The sequence below is a fragment of the Macaca thibetana genome, chromosome 1 (assembly GCF_024542745.1).
Source record: "Macaca thibetana thibetana isolate TM-01 chromosome 1, ASM2454274v1, whole genome shotgun sequence".
Lineage (NCBI taxonomy): Eukaryota > Metazoa > Chordata > Mammalia > Primates > Cercopithecidae > Macaca > Macaca thibetana.
Window position 1 is genome coordinate 51,423,112 of NC_065578.1, and position 20,242 is coordinate 51,443,353.

General features: G+C 38.5%; 1 protein-coding gene across 4 annotated transcripts in view; it reads left to right on the top strand.

Moving 5' to 3' along the window:
• Window positions 1–20,242, top strand: part of ZFYVE9 (zinc finger FYVE-type containing 9) — a 209,133-nt gene that overhangs the window by 77,809 nt on the left and 111,082 nt on the right. For all 4 annotated transcript variants that reach the window (XM_050802611.1, XM_050802631.1, XM_050802616.1 and 1 more), the window contains 2 exons: window positions 3,301–3,406; window positions 7,606–9,713. In XM_050802611.1, the coding sequence (XP_050658568.1) occupies window positions 3,337–3,406; window positions 7,606–9,713 (2,178 nt within the window). In that variant the 5' untranslated portion in view covers window positions 3,301–3,336. The remainder of the gene's footprint in view (window positions 1–3,300; window positions 3,407–7,605; window positions 9,714–20,242) is intronic.

Sequence of the window (20,242 nt, forward strand, 5' to 3'; positions counted from 1 at the left end):
TTGTGCCAGGAAAATTTAGGACACCGACACACATGGGGAGTTTAGGAGTGGAGGTTTAATAAGCAGAAGAAAGGAGAAAGAAAAACAGTTCTCTCTATTGAGAGAGAGGAGTCTTCCGAGGGAAAAGACTGGCAGGTGGTGGATGCACTGAATTTTATAGTCCAGGTTGAGGAGGTGGTGTCTGATTTACATAGGGCTCACAGATTGATTCGATCAGGTATGAAGTTTACATAGCATGCAGGGAAGGCTGGTTGCCTCACCCTAATCTTACTATGCAAACAAACTTTCTCCTTGGCAGACGCCATCTTACCTGCTCCTTACTGTGTATGTGGCTGGCAGAGAAGGGAAGATGGAACCTCCATCTTGAGCATGTCTAGTCCCTAGTTCCTGCTGGCATTCACCCGTGCAAGCTCCCAACTTGCTTGTCTATGTCTACAGCTCAACTTCACAAACTACTCTTTGTTTGAAAATGATTTCCAGCCTTGCCAATGTGGTGAAACCCCATCTCTACTAAAAATACAAAAATTAGCCGGGCATGGTGGTGCGAGCCTGTAATCCCAGCTACTCGGGAGGCTGAGGCAGGAGAATTGCTTGAACTCAGGAGGCAGAGGTTGCAGTGAACTGAGATCACGCCACTGCCCTCCAGCCTGGGCAACAGAGTGAGACTCCGACTCAGAAAGAAAAAAGAAAATGATTTGGGGCTGCTTTTCATTAAAAAGAAAAGCCTTACTGAGGACTCTCATACCCTTACTATCTGCCTAGGTGATTTCTTCTTAACTCCTGTATCACTGACAACATGTGCCCAGGGTAGTCAGAGCAAAACTTGGTTTTACACATTTTAGGGAGACATGAGACATCAATCAACATATGTAAGATGAACATTGGTTCTGTCCAGAAAGGTGGGACAATTCAAGGCAAAGGCAGGACTACTGGAAGCAGAGAGGGGCTTCCAGATCATAGGTAGATAATAGACAAATGATTACATTCTTTTGAGTTTCTGATTAGCCTCTCCAAAGGAGGCAACAGATGTGCATTTACCTCATTCAGCAGAAGGGTGACTGAATAGAATGGGAGGGATGTTTGCCCTAAGCAGTTCCCAGCTTGACTTTTCCCTTTAGCTTAGTGATTTTGGGGCCCCAAGATTTTCCTTTCAGAAGGGGTAGAAAATGGTGGAGGGTATATAGGTGAGAAAGTTTACAAAAACTGATGACACTACTCACTAATGGAATGTTGCATACTCTGGCTGAGTTATCTGACTTTTCCATGTAAGCTGTAAGGAAAGGCATGGGACCAGCAGTGTTTGATAGGAAACTGAGCCCTTTTTCTCTTCAGTTGAGGATGGAGCAGAGGTACTTGGCAGCAATGCCTTTACCAAAACTCTGAGTCTGCAGTTGGCAAGCTATTTCTCCTCCTTTAGCCTTTTCACATGGGAATGTGAGAAGAGAGTGCCCTTTTCTGCCTTCACTTGTCAAAATCTCATCCTTCAGGTGTTGCCTCTTTAGGAAGTTTCCACCCATTGTAGCAAAAACTCTCAGTTATCCACCAAAATCACCAAAATCCATTTTTCCCTTCTATAGTCGCCGCAGCTGTGATGTTGCAGTCCAGTCAGCCTTCTTTGCAGTTGTGTATCCACCATCACTGTTAAGATACAGCATAATTCTATCACCACAAAGATCCTCATTGTTACTCCTTTGTAGTTGCATGTACCCTCTCTCCTGACTGTCCAATATTTAATGACTTTTTAAAGTTAAAAACATTATTAAAAGTCATAGGAAGAGCTGGGCTAGCATAAAGACAAATCCTATTATGTTCCTGGATGAGAAGACTTAATATATTCTTTTTCCTGAGTGAGGACTAGGTTAGGAATTCTAATTTCTCATGGTTGATTTTACTGGCACTCTATTCCTGCTAATTTTTTGTGTATTTTTACTAGAGACGAGGTTTCACCACATTGGCCAGGTTGGTCTCAAACTTCTGACCTCAGGTGATCCACCCACCTTGGCCTCACAAAGTGCTGGAATTACAGGCATGAGCCACCATGCCTGTCCGGGAAATACTTGAATAAGTCAGTTAAATTCCCTGAGCTTGTTTTCTTATTTGTAAAGTGAGGGAAATATCATTGACACTTTTATATACTTCAGAGGAGAAGAAAACACTACCTTTGTAAGTCAAAGAAAGTTCATCACTTTTTATATTTAAAGTTTACAAAGACAGGCTATTACATTTCTGGTTTTCTCTCTTTTTCATGTTTTGCTTACTCAGACTTTTTGGGGAATTTGTAATTTGATCTCCCTTCCTTGTATTATATCAATAAGAAGCCAAGCAGAATTTTCAATTTGGAAAGAAAAATTTGAAACACTAAGGAAATAGGTGTGGAGATCATGATAATGATGGAAAAAAGGAGATAATAGGTAGCATTTACTTAACACTTATTATGTGCCCGTGGCATCTGTTAAGTCATCAACACACCTAGTATATATGCCCAGAGGATGCATTTGGATCGATTAACAGTAAAGAAAGTTTAGAAATGGTACTTGAAAAGAAGAGGGTTAAAAGAATAACCAGGTCAGGGCCAAGTGTGTGGCTCATGCCTGTAATCCCAGTGCTTTGGGAGGTTGAGGTGGGTGGATCACTTGAGGTCAGGAGTTTGAGACCAGCCTGGCCAACATGGTGAAACCCTGTCTCTACTAAAAATACAAAATTAGCTGGGCATGGTGGTGCATGCCTGTAATCCCAGCTACTTGGGAGGCTAAAGCAGGAGAATCAATTGAACTTGGGAGGCAGAGGTTGCAGTGAGCCAAGATGGAGCCATTGCACTCCAGCCTGGGCAGCAAGAGCGAGACTCCGTCTCAAAAAAAAAAAAAAAAAAAAAAAAAGAAAGAAAGAAATAACCAGGTCAGAATCATCATTAGCATTTTGGAACCCGTATCCCTTACTCCTGTTCTTAAACTTTCCTGTCATTTCCCATTTGAAAAAAGTTCTGTAAGCTTTGTTCTTTAATAGAAACACAATTTTATACCAAACAATGATTCCTTTCCCAGCATCTGAAATGTATCTGTTGAAGCATGAAATGATCACAAAGTCTGCGTTTTATATTTAGTTATATTTTGTTGATTGTCAGCTTACAGGTTTTTAGAATTAATTAGCTTAAAGATTTTATAATATATCCAGTGGGATGCCAGATTTTATAGTTTACCATTATCTGGAAAGATTTATAAGAGATTTTATCCTTGTGTATATACTTAAGATTTATAAATTATATTTTAATAATTCAAAATGTAATACACATTTACTTTTTAGGTTTAAACAAGTCTCTTAAGTGGTGTTTCATCACCGATGGAGAATTACTTCCAAGCAGAAGCTTACAACCTGGACAAGGTGTTGGATGAATTTGAACAAAACGAAGGTGAGAATTTACATTGGTGAATCTCTTTGCGTTTGTGGTATAGAGAATGTGGGGATATATTATTTAATAATATACAGGGGAAGGAATAACATTTTTTAGCACTAAATGCCAGATACTTACAATCCCCAGACCTTCTTATTGCCATTTTATAGATGAGAGTAGAGGCAAAGAGAGGTTAAGCAAGTTTCTCAAAGTTGTCTTGTGAGCAAGTGGCAGGATTAGAATCCAGGCAGTGTGACACTAGAGCCTGAGCTTTACCTACCCTATACAGTGAATGTATTGTCAAGAAATGCGCTTTCATTTCCTAAACTAAGAAAAATAGCTCGTTCCATATTGATTGCCCAGTAAAGATACATTTAAAACTATTTATATCACAACTGCCTAAATGGTTAATTATATATTCTCAAGCATCAGTAGAAATGTCCACTTAAGATTCACTTCTTTTGTTTGTTGGTTGGTTGGTTGGTTTGTTTGTTTTTTGAGAAAGTCTTGCTCTGTCTCCCAAGCTGGAGTGCAGTGCTCACTGGAACCTCTGCCTCCCTGGCTCAAGTGATTCCCATGCCTCAGCCTCCAGAGTAGCTGGGATTCCAGGCACCCACCACCATGCCTGGCTAATTTTTGTATTTTTAGTAGAGAAGGGGTTTTGCCATGTTGGCCAGGCTGGTCTTAAACTCCTGGTGTCAAGCAGTCCTCCCTCCTCAGCCTCCTATAGGCATGAGCCACCATGCCTGGCCAAGAGATTCACTTCTAATTTCCCTCTTGGTTTAACTTGAATGGGTAAGCTATAATTAAATTTCTTCCTCCTTACTGTATTTCCCCTGTGTTCTCTATTTCTAACAGGAAATGGCATTAACAAGTTTACAAAGTGATATATTTCCATCCAAAGTCCATTATTCCAGTCCAGGCAACATGACGAAACTCCATCTCTACAGAAAATACAAAGAAAATTAGCTAGGTGTGGTGGTGCACCTGTGGTCCCAGCTATTCGGGAGGCAAAGGAGGGAGAATCACTTGAGCCCTAGAGATAGAGGCCGCAGTGAGCTGTGATCATGCCACTGTATTCCGGCCCAGATGACAGAGTGAGACCCTGTCTCAAAAAATAATGTAGCCCATGATTTTCATATTGGTTTACAAACCTTTGCTATATTCAGTGATTCAGGCTATTCGTTGATAGCAGATGGGAAGACAGATTAGTTTTGATTTTGTTGCTTTAGATCTTTAATAGAGCCAGCCTTAAATTGAATATGGGATCATGACAGTAAGGAGGGAAGAGAGAGAGGAAGGCTACCAGAATGGCCTGCTCTTCTCATATTTTACCATTGATGACCTAACACTAACCTGTATTCCTAGACTCATTCCCGATTCATGTAAATGTGAAATCTAATCATTTGGGGTTTTATGTCATCCAGGTGGGCTTTGTACTTACCAAGCTGGAAAGTATATTATTTTCTGAGTTTCAACTGTTTGTATAAGTATTTTCTTAATCTTTTATTAGATTTAGCCCTCTGTGTATCACAGTTCTTTGAGTCATAAGTACCTAGATGTGTATTACACCTAATCATGTGAATACTGTGCTAGAATACCACTGACTCTAATCAAACTCTTGGTTCATTACATTTGTCTCTTTGTGACTTCTGTAGATTCTATTAGGGTGCTTTGTGTATAGTTGTATTTCAATACATTTTTGTTGAATCAGTAAAAATATTTTAGTTAGAAAATAGAGCAATTGCTTACAAAATAATAACTCCTTTAGAAGGAGAAGGATTTCTGAAACCAGCTTCTTCGTTGTAACTTTGTGGTTCATTTGTTTGAACTATTTTTTTGAATCTCACTACCAGTTGCATTAAAAACTACCACTTCAAGCCTCGTGGTATCTTAGAGAATATACTTTAAATAAAATGATTTTTCATTTTGTGTTAATTTATTTTCTTATTTAAATGAAAAAATATACCACAGACTGTGATGACACTAGGCAGTTAACATTATGCCCAGGTAGGAGGCAGTTGAATAATGAAAATTTTAATACCCGATCATTTCTGTTTGAACATTGCTAAATATTCTTGTAAGAAGCTGTAACTATTTTTTTGTTTCCAGGAACCATATTGGAAATATGACTTATTTGCTTTTTTTTCCTTTTCTTTTCTTTTAAGGAAGCCTGTGTTACTAAACTTCAAATGTCTGTAAAATCTGTACTGGTTCAAATTTGGTAAATTCAGGATTTGACATTTCAGAGGATACTAAGCCCATTCTTCACACAATCTGAGTTTTATGCCCTTTTAAACAACAACAACTACTTCTTTACACTAATTCTTTTCTCAACCCAAACTGATTTACTTATTGCTTCCTTAAATTCTTGTATTTGGGGATATGCTTTTCCTTATTCCTCTATTTATTAATGCTTTCTTTTCCAAACTTACATAAAACTGTCTTTGAAGCGTAGCCCAGTTCTTCCTGCCTCCATGAATTCAAGCTCACTTGCCTCATCCTGGAAAATATCTTTCTCCTCTGAATTTATTTTCTACTCCTACATAATAGTTTTCAGATACACTGAGTCCTCACTTGATGTCTTTGATAAGTTCCTGGAAACTGTGACTTTAAGCAAATTGATGTACTGTATGCCGAGAACCTTAACTGTTATTTATATCCATTAGCTTATAGTAAAATTGGCTTCTTTATACAGTGAGTTGTTTTGCTTATAATTGCATTTCCAAGAACCTATCAACAATGTTAAGTGAGGACTTACTGTACCTATGCTACTCCATACTGCTAATTAGATGTTTGTATGTATCTCTTATTCTCCCAATGAGATTGTATCCTTCTTAGAGGCAAGAGCTATCGTTTAATCTTCATGTTCCTCAATCCTGATGATTTTACTATGGTAGATATTCACTTATATATTTATTGTATATCTACTACCTATCAGGCACTATGCAAAGTGAGGACTTATATTGACAGAAATGATTTCTGCCTTCAGAAATCATTCAGTGGTTGAAAGAGAAGGGTAAATAAACTATTGCATTTCAGTGTAGTAAATGCCTTAATAAAGTTTTGATTAAGGTGCTATGGAAACATTGAAGATTAATGTTACAGATGAGGATTGAGGTTACAAATATATCTGCATAATTTCAGGGCCACGATTATCAGAAATACTGGAGGAAGAAAGCAGGAAAAGCACTGAATGCATTGTTCCTTATTTCTCTGGTTTACTTAGACATATGCAATAGCCCTGTAACTTGAGAGAATAACTTAGCCATTGTAGTTATGATCTGTTAAAAACTAAACAGAAACATTATATGAAATTATGCTTACTGGTAGACTATAAGAAGGTTGATTTAATATGATAAATGAACACTTTTTGCCCAGTGTCCTTAGATAATAATATAAATATGAACCTGATTAATATTTTGTATTGTGACAAATACAATACAGTATTTTGTATTGTGACAAATACAATATCTGCTTGTGACATGGTTACAAGCAGAATTTCACATACCGTGGCAAACGTTCTTTTAACATGTGTTGGGCAAATTTAAAATATTTTTAAGTAAAAAGTGTAATAAACCCCAGTGTACCCATCATCCAGCTTTCACAGCATTTCATATGCTGCCATTTTGTTTCATTTATACCTTTATCACCTTCTCACTTCCTGCTTCACTCTTATTTTTTTACAGCTTTTTAAAAGGTAAACTTTATATATATTAGAATGCATAGATCTTAACTGTCCAGTTTTGACAAATGGGTATATCACTCAAACCCACATCCCAATTATGATATAGATTGTAGAACATTCAGTCTCTACAGAAAATTTCATTTTCCCTCCTACTTAATTACTTATCCTAGCCACTGTTCTAATATTTTTTCCATCTAATCCATTAGATTAGCACCTGTCCTGGCTTTGCTCAATCCAAGGGTGCTTTCCCCTCTTCTGGGTCCCGTTCACCTGTGGGTCAGTTTAATTATGTTATTAGATTGAGGTAGAATTCTCTTGTTGTTTGGAATAGTCTGAGATATTACCATTTGGTGACATATAATTGCAGAGAATTGTCTGAAATATGTTCTTATTTTTAGCCCCGAATTAGAAATCTAATATCCTTGGAATATTTAATTTTCAAAGGATAGTTAGAAATGTTGATTAACTTAGTCATAAGCTTTTCTAGTGTTACAGGCAAACTTATTGTAATTACTTATTTTTTTTCCAGATGAAACAGTTTCTTCTACTTTATTGGATACAAAGTGGAATAAGATTCTAGATCCCTCTTCTCACCGGCTGTCATTTAACCCTACTTTGGCCAGTGTGAATGAATCTGCAGTTTCTAATGAGTCACAACCACAACTGAAAGTCTTCTCCCTGGCTCATTCAGCTCCCCTGACCACAGAGGAAGAGGATCATTGTGCTAATGGACAAGACTGTAATCTAAATCCAGAGATTGCCACAATGTGGATTGATGAAAATGCTGTTGCAGAAGATCAGTTAATTAAGAGAAACTATAGTCGTGATGATCAATGCAGTGCTGTTGAAGTGGGAGAGAAGAAATGTGGAAACCTGACTTGTCTGCCAGAGGAGAAGAATGTTCTTGTTGTAGCCGTCATGCATAACTGTGACAAAAGGACATTACAAAACGATTTACAGGATTGTAATAATTATAATAGTCAATCCCTTATGGATGCTTTTAGCTGTTCACTGGATAATGAAAACAGACAAACTGATCAATTTAGTTTTAGTATAAATGAGTCCACTGAAAAAGATATGAACTCAGAGAAACAATTGGATCCGTTGAATAGACCGAAAATAGAGGGGAATTCTGTTAACCATCTGTGTACTACTTCATCTGATAGTCTAGCCAGTGTCTGTTCCCCTTCACAATTAAAGGATGATGGAAGTATAGGTAGAGACCCCTCCTTATCTGCGATTACAAATTTAACGGTTGATTCAGTAATCTCATCCCATGGAACAGATGGAGGTCCTGCTATTAGAAAGCAAGAGAACTATATACCAGATGAGGACCTCACTGGCAAAATCAGCTCTCCTAGGACAGATCTAGGGAGTCCAAATTCCTTTTCCCACATGAGTGAGGGGATTTTGACGAAGAAAGAGCCAGCAGAGGAGAGCACAATTGAAGAATCCCTCCGGTCTGGTTTACCTTTGCTTCTCAAACCAGACGTGCCTAATGGGTCTGGAAGGAATAATGACTGTGAACGGTTTTCAGATTGCATTGTGCCTAGTGAAGTTAGGGCTGATGAAAATGAAGGTTATGAACATGAAGAAATTCTTGGCACTACAGAATTCCTTAATATGACAGGGCATTTCTCTGAATCTCAGGACATGACTAATTGGAAGTTGACTAAACTAAATGAGATGAATGATAGCCAAGTAAACGAAGAAAAGGAAAAGTTTCTACAGATTAGTCAGCCTGAGGACACTAATGGTGATAGTGGAGGACAGTGTGTTGGATTGGCAGATGCAGGTGTAGATTTAAAAGGAACTTGCATCAGTGAAAGTGAAGAATGTGATTTCTCCACTGTTATAGATACACCAGCAGCAAATTCTCTATATAATGGTTGTGATTCCTATGGAATGCAGGGCCCAGGTGTTTCTTTTGTTCCAAAGACTTTACCCTCCAAAGAAGATTCAGTAACAGAAGAAAAAGAAATAGAGGAAAGCAAGTCAGAATGCTACTCAAATATTTATGAACAGAGAGGAAATGAGGCCACAGAAGGGAGCGGACTACTTTTAAATAGCACTGGTGACCTAATGAAGAAAAATTATTTACGTAATTTCTGTAGTCAAGTTCCATCAGTGCTTGGGCAGTCTTCCCCCAAGGTAGTAGCAAGCCTGCCATCTATCAGTGTTCCTTTTGGTGGTGCAAGACCCAAGCAACCTTCTAATCTTAAACTTCAAATTCCAAAGCCATTATCAGACCATTTACAAAATGACCTTCCTGCAAACAGTGGAAATAATACTAAAAATAAAAATGATATTCTTGGGAAAGCAAAATTAGGGGAAAACTCAGCAACCAATGTATGCGGTGCATCTTTGGGAAACATCTCTAATGTTGATACAAATGGGGAACATTTAGAAAGTTATGAAGCTGAGATCTCCAGTAGACCATGCCTTGCGTTAGCTCCAGATAGCCCAGATAATGATCTCAGAGCTGGTCAGTTTGGAATTTCTGCCAGAAAGCCATTCACCACTCTGGGTGAGGTGGCTCCAGTGTGGGTACCGGATTCTCAGGCTCCAAATTGCATGAAATGTGAAGCCAGGTTTACATTCACCAAAAGGAGGCACCACTGCAGAGCATGTGGGAAGGTAAGTTGCATGCATAAGCTCAGAAATCTGGCATGCACATTTTGTAATGCTGAATTAGATAGTAATAAAGGCAATGTAAGGTGAATATATGTCTGGTTGAGTTGACATAAATAGCACTTTTGAAAACCCAGTTCTAGTAAATTTCTGTATAAAAAATGACCTCACTGATTCTTAGATAGTATATACACTTTTTTTTTGTTGCCATGATTTACGCTGAATCAGTTTTTATGAAGAGATGAGAATTGAGGAAGTGTAAACTTTGTGGTTTCTGTATTGATAGCTACTTGGTTAATGTAATAGTTTGAAATAAGGAAGTTATTCTTTCAGTTTAGGAAATATTTGTCATTAACTTTTATTTCATTATTTATTGAAAAATGCATTTAAATACAAAAAATAAAAATAAAAATTACGTTTAATTCTTGAAAAATATTACACTTAGAATCCATTCCACTTTTTTCTGTGAGATTTTTGCCATTATACGAAACATTCTGGAACTCTTTATACACATGCACACATATTTTTGTCTTTTCTCCTATATAACTTTGATACGAAGTAGAGATGAAGTCTGTAGATTTTTATGACAAGGTTGTAAGAATGAGATTCCTTAGCTCTCCCCAAATTTTGTTAGCTAAAAACGCATCTAGTTTTTTTGTTTGTTTGTTTGTTTAGAGTTGTAAATAAGGAGGGAAGGAGATTTTATATTTTTGAGATTTGGTGCCAGGTCTAGAATAAAATGTCAGCTGTGTTATTATTAATTACATAACTTTACTAAGCCTTAGTTTTATAATCTGTAAAAAGAAACCAAAAAAGATTAATAGCTTTTATTGGGCTGTTGTCAAGATTAAATGAGATCTGAGAAGTCATAGCGCTCAATGATTAATCTCTTCCTCCCTTCTTGCCTGATTTTTTGGTCCATCTGTATTAATTACGGTTCTTTCAGCTTCAAGGAACAGAGTATTTGACCCCCAGTGACTTAGGTGAAAATAACATTTATTTCATCTAAACAGAAGCTATGAGACTCAGTGATTTATGTCTGGGTGCAGAGACAGGATCATGGAAGTTCTCTTGGTCTTCCCCTCATGTCAGAAGACAGTATCTCAGTTCTAATTATCAGGTCTCAACCTGACAACTTCCTAAGCACAAAGAAACTGGCTGGGGGGCAAAAGAGCCTACTCTACTCTTGCCATCCTCCTATCAGGGAGGAAGGGACCTCCAGCAACTTCCTTCAATTTACTGGCCAGTTTTAGACCATGACAATTATAGGCAAAGGGGGTTGGGATTATCTAATCAATCATGATTTATCTCCTGGGGCTGAGCACAATTTTGGCTGACTAAAGGTGGGATTCTATTATCAAAGGAAAAGGGAAAGTAGTGATATGTAGGATGAGTAAGTCTAGACGTGTAATCTACAACATGAGGACTCTGCAGAATAAAATTATACTTTATTTGGGATTCGTGCTAAATGAGCAGAGTTTAGTTCCTCTTGCCACAAAAACGGGTAACTATGTGAGACAATAGATAGGTTAATTTGCTTTACTATAGTAACCTTTTTACTATCTGGATGTATCTCATCACATCATGTTGTATACCTTAAATGTATATAATAAAATTTATTTTTAAAAAAGAGGAGGAAAATGGTTCCTAGGTGGGCAGTCACTAAGGTTTACTAGAAAATCCTAGCACAAAAGAACCAAATTACCGGGAGCAGAAAGAAGCTAAAGCTGATACTGGGCTGTTGGTCTCTGATTGCTAAAGTTTGAAGAAAATGATGTGTCTAATTCCTAAATATTTTCCAGTCTTCTTCTTGTTAGCTGAAATACTGTTTGGAGATTAAATTCATCATTCTTACGTTGTTCTGTATTTTGCTTACTGTAACACTTTCTGAAATTTTTGCTTTCTTAAGTAAATAATGAAAACATTTTTGGTAATGGCCAGCACATCCAGTTACAATGAGTAAATAGGTACCTTAGGTGGATTCAGAAAGAAAATGATGCACAAAATGCATCACAAATTGCAAAATGGTTGGAATTTTTGCTGAGTGGAATTTGTGGAATTTATGAATTCATGGATTCATGTGGATTATGGATTCATAATTTCATCTTTTTCCCTCATTTACCTTAGAGATGTTATAAGTATTAATGAGATAATATCTGTAAAAATCCTTGAGCTTCTCAGAAGCAAAGGGCTTATAAACATAGATATTAATTGGGTTGTGCTGGGAATGCAGCTAGAAAAATACCCCAAGCGATGTGATTTTGTAAAATAGTGTTAGATATAGAAAAAAAAGAAAGTTTGTTCCATTTCAGTAGAAATTAAGCATATATAGTAATTACTTAGCATTTATAGCTATATTCCCTTTACTGCAACAAGCATATATTGTGTCTAATATATAAAAAGTTCTAGGCTAGGTATTGGGGATTCAGAGGTATGTAAATTGGAATTTATGATCTTATGGGAATCTTTTTTTTTTTTTTTTTTTTTTGAGAGACGGAGTCTCTGTTGCCCAGGCTGGAGTGTGTGGTGTGATCTCTTGTGATCTCAGTTCACTGCAACCTCTGCCTCCTGGGCTCAGGTAATTCTTCTGCCTCAGCCTCCTGAGTAGCTAGGACCACAGGCATGTGCCACCACACCTGGCTAATTTTTGTATTTTTCGTAGAGATAAGGGGTTTCACTATGTTGGCCAGGCTGGCCTGGAGCTCCTGACCTCAAGTGATCCACTTGCCTTGGCCTCCCAAAGTGCTGGGATTACAGACATGAGCCACTGTGCCCAGCTAATCTACTGACTTTCTAATTATGATTTCATTTATATCTTATCTTAGTTTATTATTTGTTTTTACAATTCAGTTCCAAGCTCCATGAGGGTAAGGATTTTTTTCTGCCTTGATTGCTGCTGTATCCTCAGCCCTAGGGCATGTGGGTGCTCAGTAGATATTTGTTAGATGAATTAAAAAATAAATGAATACTATTTCTTAATGCAGCAGTACTTTTTTTTTTAATCCAGTGCCTTCAATCTTTAGATGATGGTATCAAATTTAGATATAATGGGTGTAAGAACTTTGGAAAATATTTTTAAATTAGTCATATGTATTGTTCCTACTTAAGAACAGATTCAAACCAAAATGTTTCTTTCCCTAGTTTTTTATTTACTTATATACTGATGGGAACGAATAGATATGAGAGTAGTAAGTAGCTGCTTTGGAATATTACGTGTCAGTTTTACAGTTTCCCTCATACTTTGCATGAAAATTTGTCTTGCCTTGTAATTGATGTGATTTTAGCCATCTGGCATGGAAAAAAACAGGACCAACATTTAAATTAATGGGTTCTAGTGAAGCTGAACCCAGGGAAATATTTTCCATTACACACCCTCCAAAAGGCTGTATTGGTTAAAAGTGGTCTCACCCTGACTGTCATAGCACTTATCACACAGTATTGTCTTTGTCTTTGTTCCCCATGAGGTTGTAAAGATCTTGAGATTGCCTCTGATTTGTTTTTGTATTCAGCATCCAGCACAAATACCTGGCACCTGTGAAGTACTCAATAAATGTTTGTTAATGAGTGAGTAAATGAGTCCCAGATCATTGATTAATTCAGCAAACACCGAGTGCCTGTTATTTGTCTGTGGCAAGTTTACATCAATGATGTTGTGCTCCTTACCCTCATGGTATGTAAAGAGTAGGCCAGTGACAAAAACAAAACAAAACAAAAAAGCATGATTTGTGGCAAGGGCTATGAAGGAGATAAGGAGGGATAATATAAAAAATGGGGGTGGCAGAAGAAGGTATGAGAAGGCATCTGAGAAGTGACATAGATGGCACATCAAGGTTGAGGAGTCAGTTCTTCAAAGAACTGCAATACAAGCATTTTAGGTTGGAGAAGCAAGAAAAGTTCTGTAGGACCAGTCTGTGCTGCTACCTGTCCACCTATTTCCATTCATTTGTTCTTTTAAAAAAAAATTTTTTTTTTAGTTTAGCCAGATGCAGTGGCTCACGCCTGTAATCTCAGCACTTTGGGAGGCTGAGGCAGGTGGATAGCTTGAGATCATGAGTTCGAGACCAGCCTGGCCAATATGGTGAAATCCCATCTCTACTAAAAATACAAAAATTAGCAGGCGCCTGTAATCCCAGCTACTTGGGAGGCTGAGGCACAAGAATTGTTTGAACCCGGGAGGCGGAGGTTGCAGTGAGCCAAGATTGAGATCACACCACTGCACTCCAGCCTGGGTGACAGAGCGAGACTCTGTCTCAAAACAAAAAAAAATTTATGACATATTATTTGTTCTTTAATTCAGTGAGCATTTACTTATTGTGTAGTATTCTGTTTTTTACTAAAGAGAAGCAGAAAAAAAAAAAAAGGAAAAGAATGGGCCTCCTGGTAAAACATACCATTCATGTTTCTGTAGATGACTTAAAGATATGAAATGAGGGCCGGGCGCGGTGGCTCAAGCCTGTAATCCCAGCACTTTGGGAGGCCGAGTCAGGCAGATCACGAGGTCAGGAGATCGAGACCATCCTGGCTAACACTGTGAAACCCCGTCTCTACTAAGAAATACAAAAAACTAGCCGGGTGAGGTGGCGGGCGCCTGTAGTCCCAGCTACTCAGGAGGCTGAGGCAGGAGAATGGCGTGAACCCGGGAGGCGGAGCTTGCAGTGAGCTGAGATCCGGCCACTGCACTCCAGCCTGGGCGACAGAGCGAGACTGCCTCAAAAAAAAAAACAAAAAAAGATATGAAATGAGAAATGAACAGTTACAAAGCTGCAGATGCTCTGCAGTGGGAAGCAGAAAGATTGTGGTGGTGGTGGTGGTTGTGAGGAGAATGACATAGTAATATTTATTGTTTATCATTTGCCAGGTGCTTTTCTAAATCCAGACTTACAGGCTTTATTTAATACACATAACAACCCTAGGAAGTAGCTGCTGTTGCAATCCACATTTACAAGTGACAAAATAGGCCTAGAAAGATTTAGTAACTTGTTCAAAATCACACAGCCGGTAAGTAGAGTTAGGATTCAAACTCAGGGACTTTGACTTCTAGAAACAAAAGGGAGCTGGCATTTGTTTCGTGCCTATTCTGCTTTATCTAACTTAATCTTCCTGGTAAACCTATGAGAGAGATGATGGTATCCCTAATTAACATTGAAGAAACTGCTATGGTAGAACTCTGAAGCAGTCTTGCCAGCTGTATAACTCATGCTCTTTCCCATAAATAAAGTTGAGAGAATAAAAATAAAACAATTAAATAGGTTTCTTTATGGTGATTTTTATGTTATTTTCTTTGCATTTCTGAGAGGAATGTCTGCATTTACACCATAATTTTTATTTTTAATTTTTGGAGACAGGGTCTCACTCTGTCACACAGGCTGGAGTGCAGTGATGCAATCTCAACTCACTGCAGCCTCTACTTCCTGGGCTCAGGCAATTATCCCACCTCAGCCTCCTGAGTAGCTGGGACTACAGGCACACACCACCACACCCAGCTAATTTTTGTATTTTTTTGTAGAGATGGGATTTTGCTGTGTTGCCTGGGCTGGTCTCAAAACTCCTGGGCTCAAGCAATACATCAGCCTCGGCCTCCCAAAGTGCTGGGATTACAGGTGTGAGCCACCATGCCTGGCCTTTATGGCATCATTTTTAAAACAAATTCCTTAAATACTATTTCAAAGAGAAAGATGAAAAATGTCTAATATTTATTTTATTAGATATAAATTTCTTATTTTGAATAGTTATGTGCTAAATTAGTTGCAGTTTATTTTTGGGTAACTTGAGTTGAAGTCATTTTTGTTTAACATTTGAGAATTTAGGTGTGAATACAGAAAATCTGTATTAGTAGCACATTAAGACAATAACTTCAGAGATCAGTTTTCTTAAGGATTTTTTTATCCTGTTTTATTTATTTATCTTTTTGAGACAAACTCTTGCTCTGTTGCCCAGGCTGGAGTGCAGTGGCATAATCATGGCTCACTGCAACCTTGACCTTCCAGGGTCAAGCAATCCTCCTACCTCAGCCTCCTGGGTAGCTGGGGCAACAAGCATGTGCCACCACGCGTAACTAATTTCTTTTCTTTTCTTTTCTTTTTTTTTTTCGTGAGATGGAGTTTTACTCTTGTTGCCCAGCCTGGAGTGCAGTAGCAAGATCTTGGCTCACTGCAACCTTTGCCTACTGAGTTCAAGCAATTCTCCTGCCTCAGCCTCCTAAGTAGTAGGGATTACAGGCGCCTGCCACCACACCCGACTAATTTTTTGTATTTTTAGTAGAGACAGGGTTTCATCATGTTGGCCAGGCTGGTCTCGAGCTCCTGACCTCAGGTTATCCACCCACATTGGCCTCCCAAAGTGTTGGGATTACAGGCGTGAGCCACTGCACCCAGCCACTGATATTTTAAAAGAATTTAATGTTGCCTAGGCTGGTCTCGAAGTCCTGGGGTCAACGGATCGCCTTCGCTTCAGCCTCCCCAAGTGTTAGGATTATATGTGTGAGCCACTGCTCCTCGCTTCCTTTGGTTTTAAAACATGGCCACTGGTTGGGCTCCTTGGGAAACAGAAAGATAGTAGGCCCTCACTCAGTACCAAATGTTATTAACAGTTAACTTAGGTGCAAAGTGGAATAAAGTACATGTAGCTAGAAAATGTTTGCACTGAGTTCATGCTATTTTTTGTTTTTTGCATCTCTTCTCCTGAAAGCCATCTCCTTCTCAATATCTAGTCTGCTGATACATTCTAAATACTAGTCATAATTTTTTTATTGTGGTAAAATATGCATAACGTAAAATTTACCAGTGTATATGGGTTTGAGGGTGTATGGTTCAGTGGCATTAAATGCATTCACATTGTTGTACGACTGTAACAATTATCTCCAGAACTTTTTGTGTTTTTTGAGACAGAGTCTCGCTTCATTGCCCAGGCTGGAGTGCAATGGCGTGATCTTGGCTCACTGCAACCTCTGCCTCCTGGGTTCAAGTGATTCTCCTGCCTCAGCCTCCCGAGTAGTTGGAATTACAAGTACCCACCACCACATCTGGCTAATTTTTGTGTTTTTAGTAGAGACGGGGTTTCGCCATGTTAGTCAGGCTGGTCTCAAACTCCTGACCTCAGGTGATCTGCTTGCCTCGGCCTCCCAAAGCACTGGGATTACAAGCATGAGCCACCGTGCCCGGCCATTTTTATCATCTCAAACTTAATAATTTTCCATCTTTCCTTGCCCCTGATGCCTGGTGACTGCTATTCTACTCTCTGTATTAATTTCACTATTCTAGGCACCTCATATAAGAGGGGTTACACAATGTTTGTACCTTTGTGTCTATCTTCACATTTCATCCATGTTGTAGCATGTATTAGTCAGAAGGACAGAACCAATAGGATATGGAGATATATATATCATATATGATATATATATGGTATATGATATATATATGACTTTAATAGGTAGGATATATGTATAGATACAAGAGTTTATTAGGGAGAATCAGCTCACATGGTTAGAAGGTGAATTCCCTCAATAATCTATTGGCAAGCTGGGGAAAGAGAAGCTAGTGGTATGGCTCAGCCCAAGTTTGAAAGCCTCAAGAGCAGGGAAACCAACAGTGCAGCCCTCAATCTGAGGCCCAAGGCCTGAGAGCCCCCAGGAGGCTGCTAGTGCAAGTCTCAGAATCCAGAGCCCAAAGAACCTGGAGTCTGATGTACATGGGCAGGAGGAGGGGATATAAGCATCTGATAAGGAAAAAGAGAAAGCAAACCAGAAGACTCAGCAAGCAGGCTTATCTTTGCTTCTTCTGCCTGCTTTGTTTTAGTGTGCTGGCAGCTGATTGGATGGTGCCCACCCCCATTTAAGCATGGGTCTTCCTCTCCCAGTCCACTGACTTAAATGTCAGTCTCCTCTGGCAATACCCTCATGGACACACCCAGAAGCAATACTAGCCATCTAGGCATTCCTCAGTCCAGTCAAGTTGACGCCTAATACCAATCATCACATAGCGTGTATCAGAGTTTCGTTCCTTTTTAACTCTGAATATTTCATTGTATGTACCACATTTTGTTAATTCATTTAACCATCAATGGACACTTCAGTTGTTTCCACCTCTTGCCTATTACCAATAATGCTACTATGAACATGGGTGTACAAGTATCTATTTGAGTCCCTGCTTTCAGTTCTTTGTGTATATACCCAGAAGTAGAATTGCTGGATTATATGGTAGTCCTGTGTTTAATTTTTTGATTAAGCACCATATTCTTTTTCCACTGCAGTTGCACAATTTTCCATTCCCACCAACAATTCACAAGAGTTCCAGTTTCCCACATATATATATGGTATATGATACGTTGATACGGTTTGGCTCTGTGTCCCCACCCAAATCTCATCCGAATTGTAATCCCCATGTGTTGGGGGAGGGGCCTGGTAGGAGGTGATTGAATAGTGGGGGCAGATTTCTCCCTTGCTGTTCTCATAATAGTGAGTTCTCATGAGATCTGGTTGTTTGAAAGTGTGGCACTTTCCCCTTTGCATGCTCTCTCTCTCCTGCTCCACGATGGTAAGATGTGCTTGCTTCCCCTTTGCCTTTTGATGTGATTGTAAGTTTCCTGAGGCCTTCCAGTCAAGCTCCCTGTTAAGTCTGTGGAACTGTGAGTCAGTGAAATCCCTTTTCTTCATAAATTATCTAGTCTCCAGTAGTTCTTCATAACAATGTGAAAATGGACTAATATACTTGTCAACACTTGTTTTCTATTGTTTTGATAATAGCCATATTAATAGGTATGAAGTGGTATCTCACTGTGGTTTTGGTTTGTATTTCTCTAATGATTAGTGATGTTGAGCATCTTTTCATGTACTTACTGGTCTCTATATATCTTTGGAGAAATGTCTATTCAGGTCTTTTGCCCATTTTTAAATTGGGTTGTCTTTTCTGTTGTTGAGTTTTAGAGCTCTTTATATATAATTCTGGATATCAGTCTCCTATCACATAAATGATTTGCAGATATTTTCTCTCATTCTTGGGTTTTTCACTCTGTTGTCCTTTGATGCACCAAAGTTTTTAATTTTGATGAACTCCAACTTACATTTTCTTTTGTTGCCTGTGCTTTTGGTGTCGTATCAAAGAAATCATCTCCAAATTTTATGTCATGAAGTCTTTCCCTTATGTTTTCTTCTAAGTGTTTTTCAGTTTTAGTGCTTGTGTTTAGGTCTTTGATCCATTTTGAATTAATTTTTCGTGTATAGTATTAGCTTAGATTTATTTTTTTGAATGTGGGTATCTGGTTTTCTCAGTACCATTTGTTGGAAAGACTGTTCTGTTCTTACGGAATGGTTTTGGCACTCTTGTCAAAACTTATTGGACCATATAAGTGAGAGTTTATTTCTGGGCTTTTTTCTATTCCATTGGTCTTTATGTCTGTCTTTAATGTCAGTACCACACGGTTTTGATTACCATAGCTTCGTAGTAAGTTTTGAAACCACGGAATGAGAGTCCTCTGGGGTTGTTGTTTGTCAAGATTATTTTGGCTATTTTGGATCCCTTGAGATTCAATTTGAATTTGAGAAGGATTTTTCTGTTTCTGCAGAAAACATAGTTGGGGTTTTGATACAGATTGCATTGAATCTGTAGCTCACTTTGGGCATTTGTTGACATCTTAATAATAAGTCTTCTAGTCCATGAACATGGGATGTTTTTCCATTTATTTATATGTTCTTTAATTTCTTTTGGCAATCTTTTGTCTTTTGTAGTTTTCACTGTACAAGTATTTTACCTCCTTGGTTAAGTTAATTTCTGGGTATTTTATTCTTTTTGTTGCTATTGTAAATGGAATTGTTTCCTTAATTTCGTTTTTGGATAATTCATTATTAGTATGTAGAAATGCAGCTGACTTTTTTGTTGATTTTGTGTCCTGAAACTTTGCCGCATTTATTAGCTCTAACAGTTTTTGTGTGTTAGTTTGTGGGGAATCTTTGAGGTTTACTGAATGTAGCATATGTTGTCAGTATACAGAGATAATTTTACCTTTTCCTTTCCAATTTGGATGCCTTTTATTTATTTTTAATTGCTCTGGCTAAATTTCCAATACTATATTAAATAGACATGGCAAAAGTACATAACCTTATCTTTTTTCTATCTTAAAGCAAAAGTTCTTTCAGTCTTTTTTTTGAGACAGGGTCTCACTCTGTCACCCAGACTTGAGTGCACTGCCACCATCTCACCTCACCGCATCCTCAGCCTCCTGGGCTCAAGGTATCTTCCAACCTCAGCCTCTTGAGTCGCTGGGACTAACAGGTGTGAACCACCACACCTGGGTAATTTTTAAAAATTTTTAGTAGACACGAGGTCTACTGTGTTGCCCAGGCTGGTTCTGAACGCCTAGGCTCAAGCGATCTGCCTATTTTGGCCTCCCAAAGTGCTAGGATTACAGGTGTGAGTCACCATGCTTGGCCAGCTTTCAGTCGTTTTTTGTTTGTTTGTTTGTTTGTTTTTTGGTTTTTTTTTTAGATGGAGTCTCACTCTGTCACCCAGGCTGGAGTGCAGTGACGTGATCTTGGCTCACTG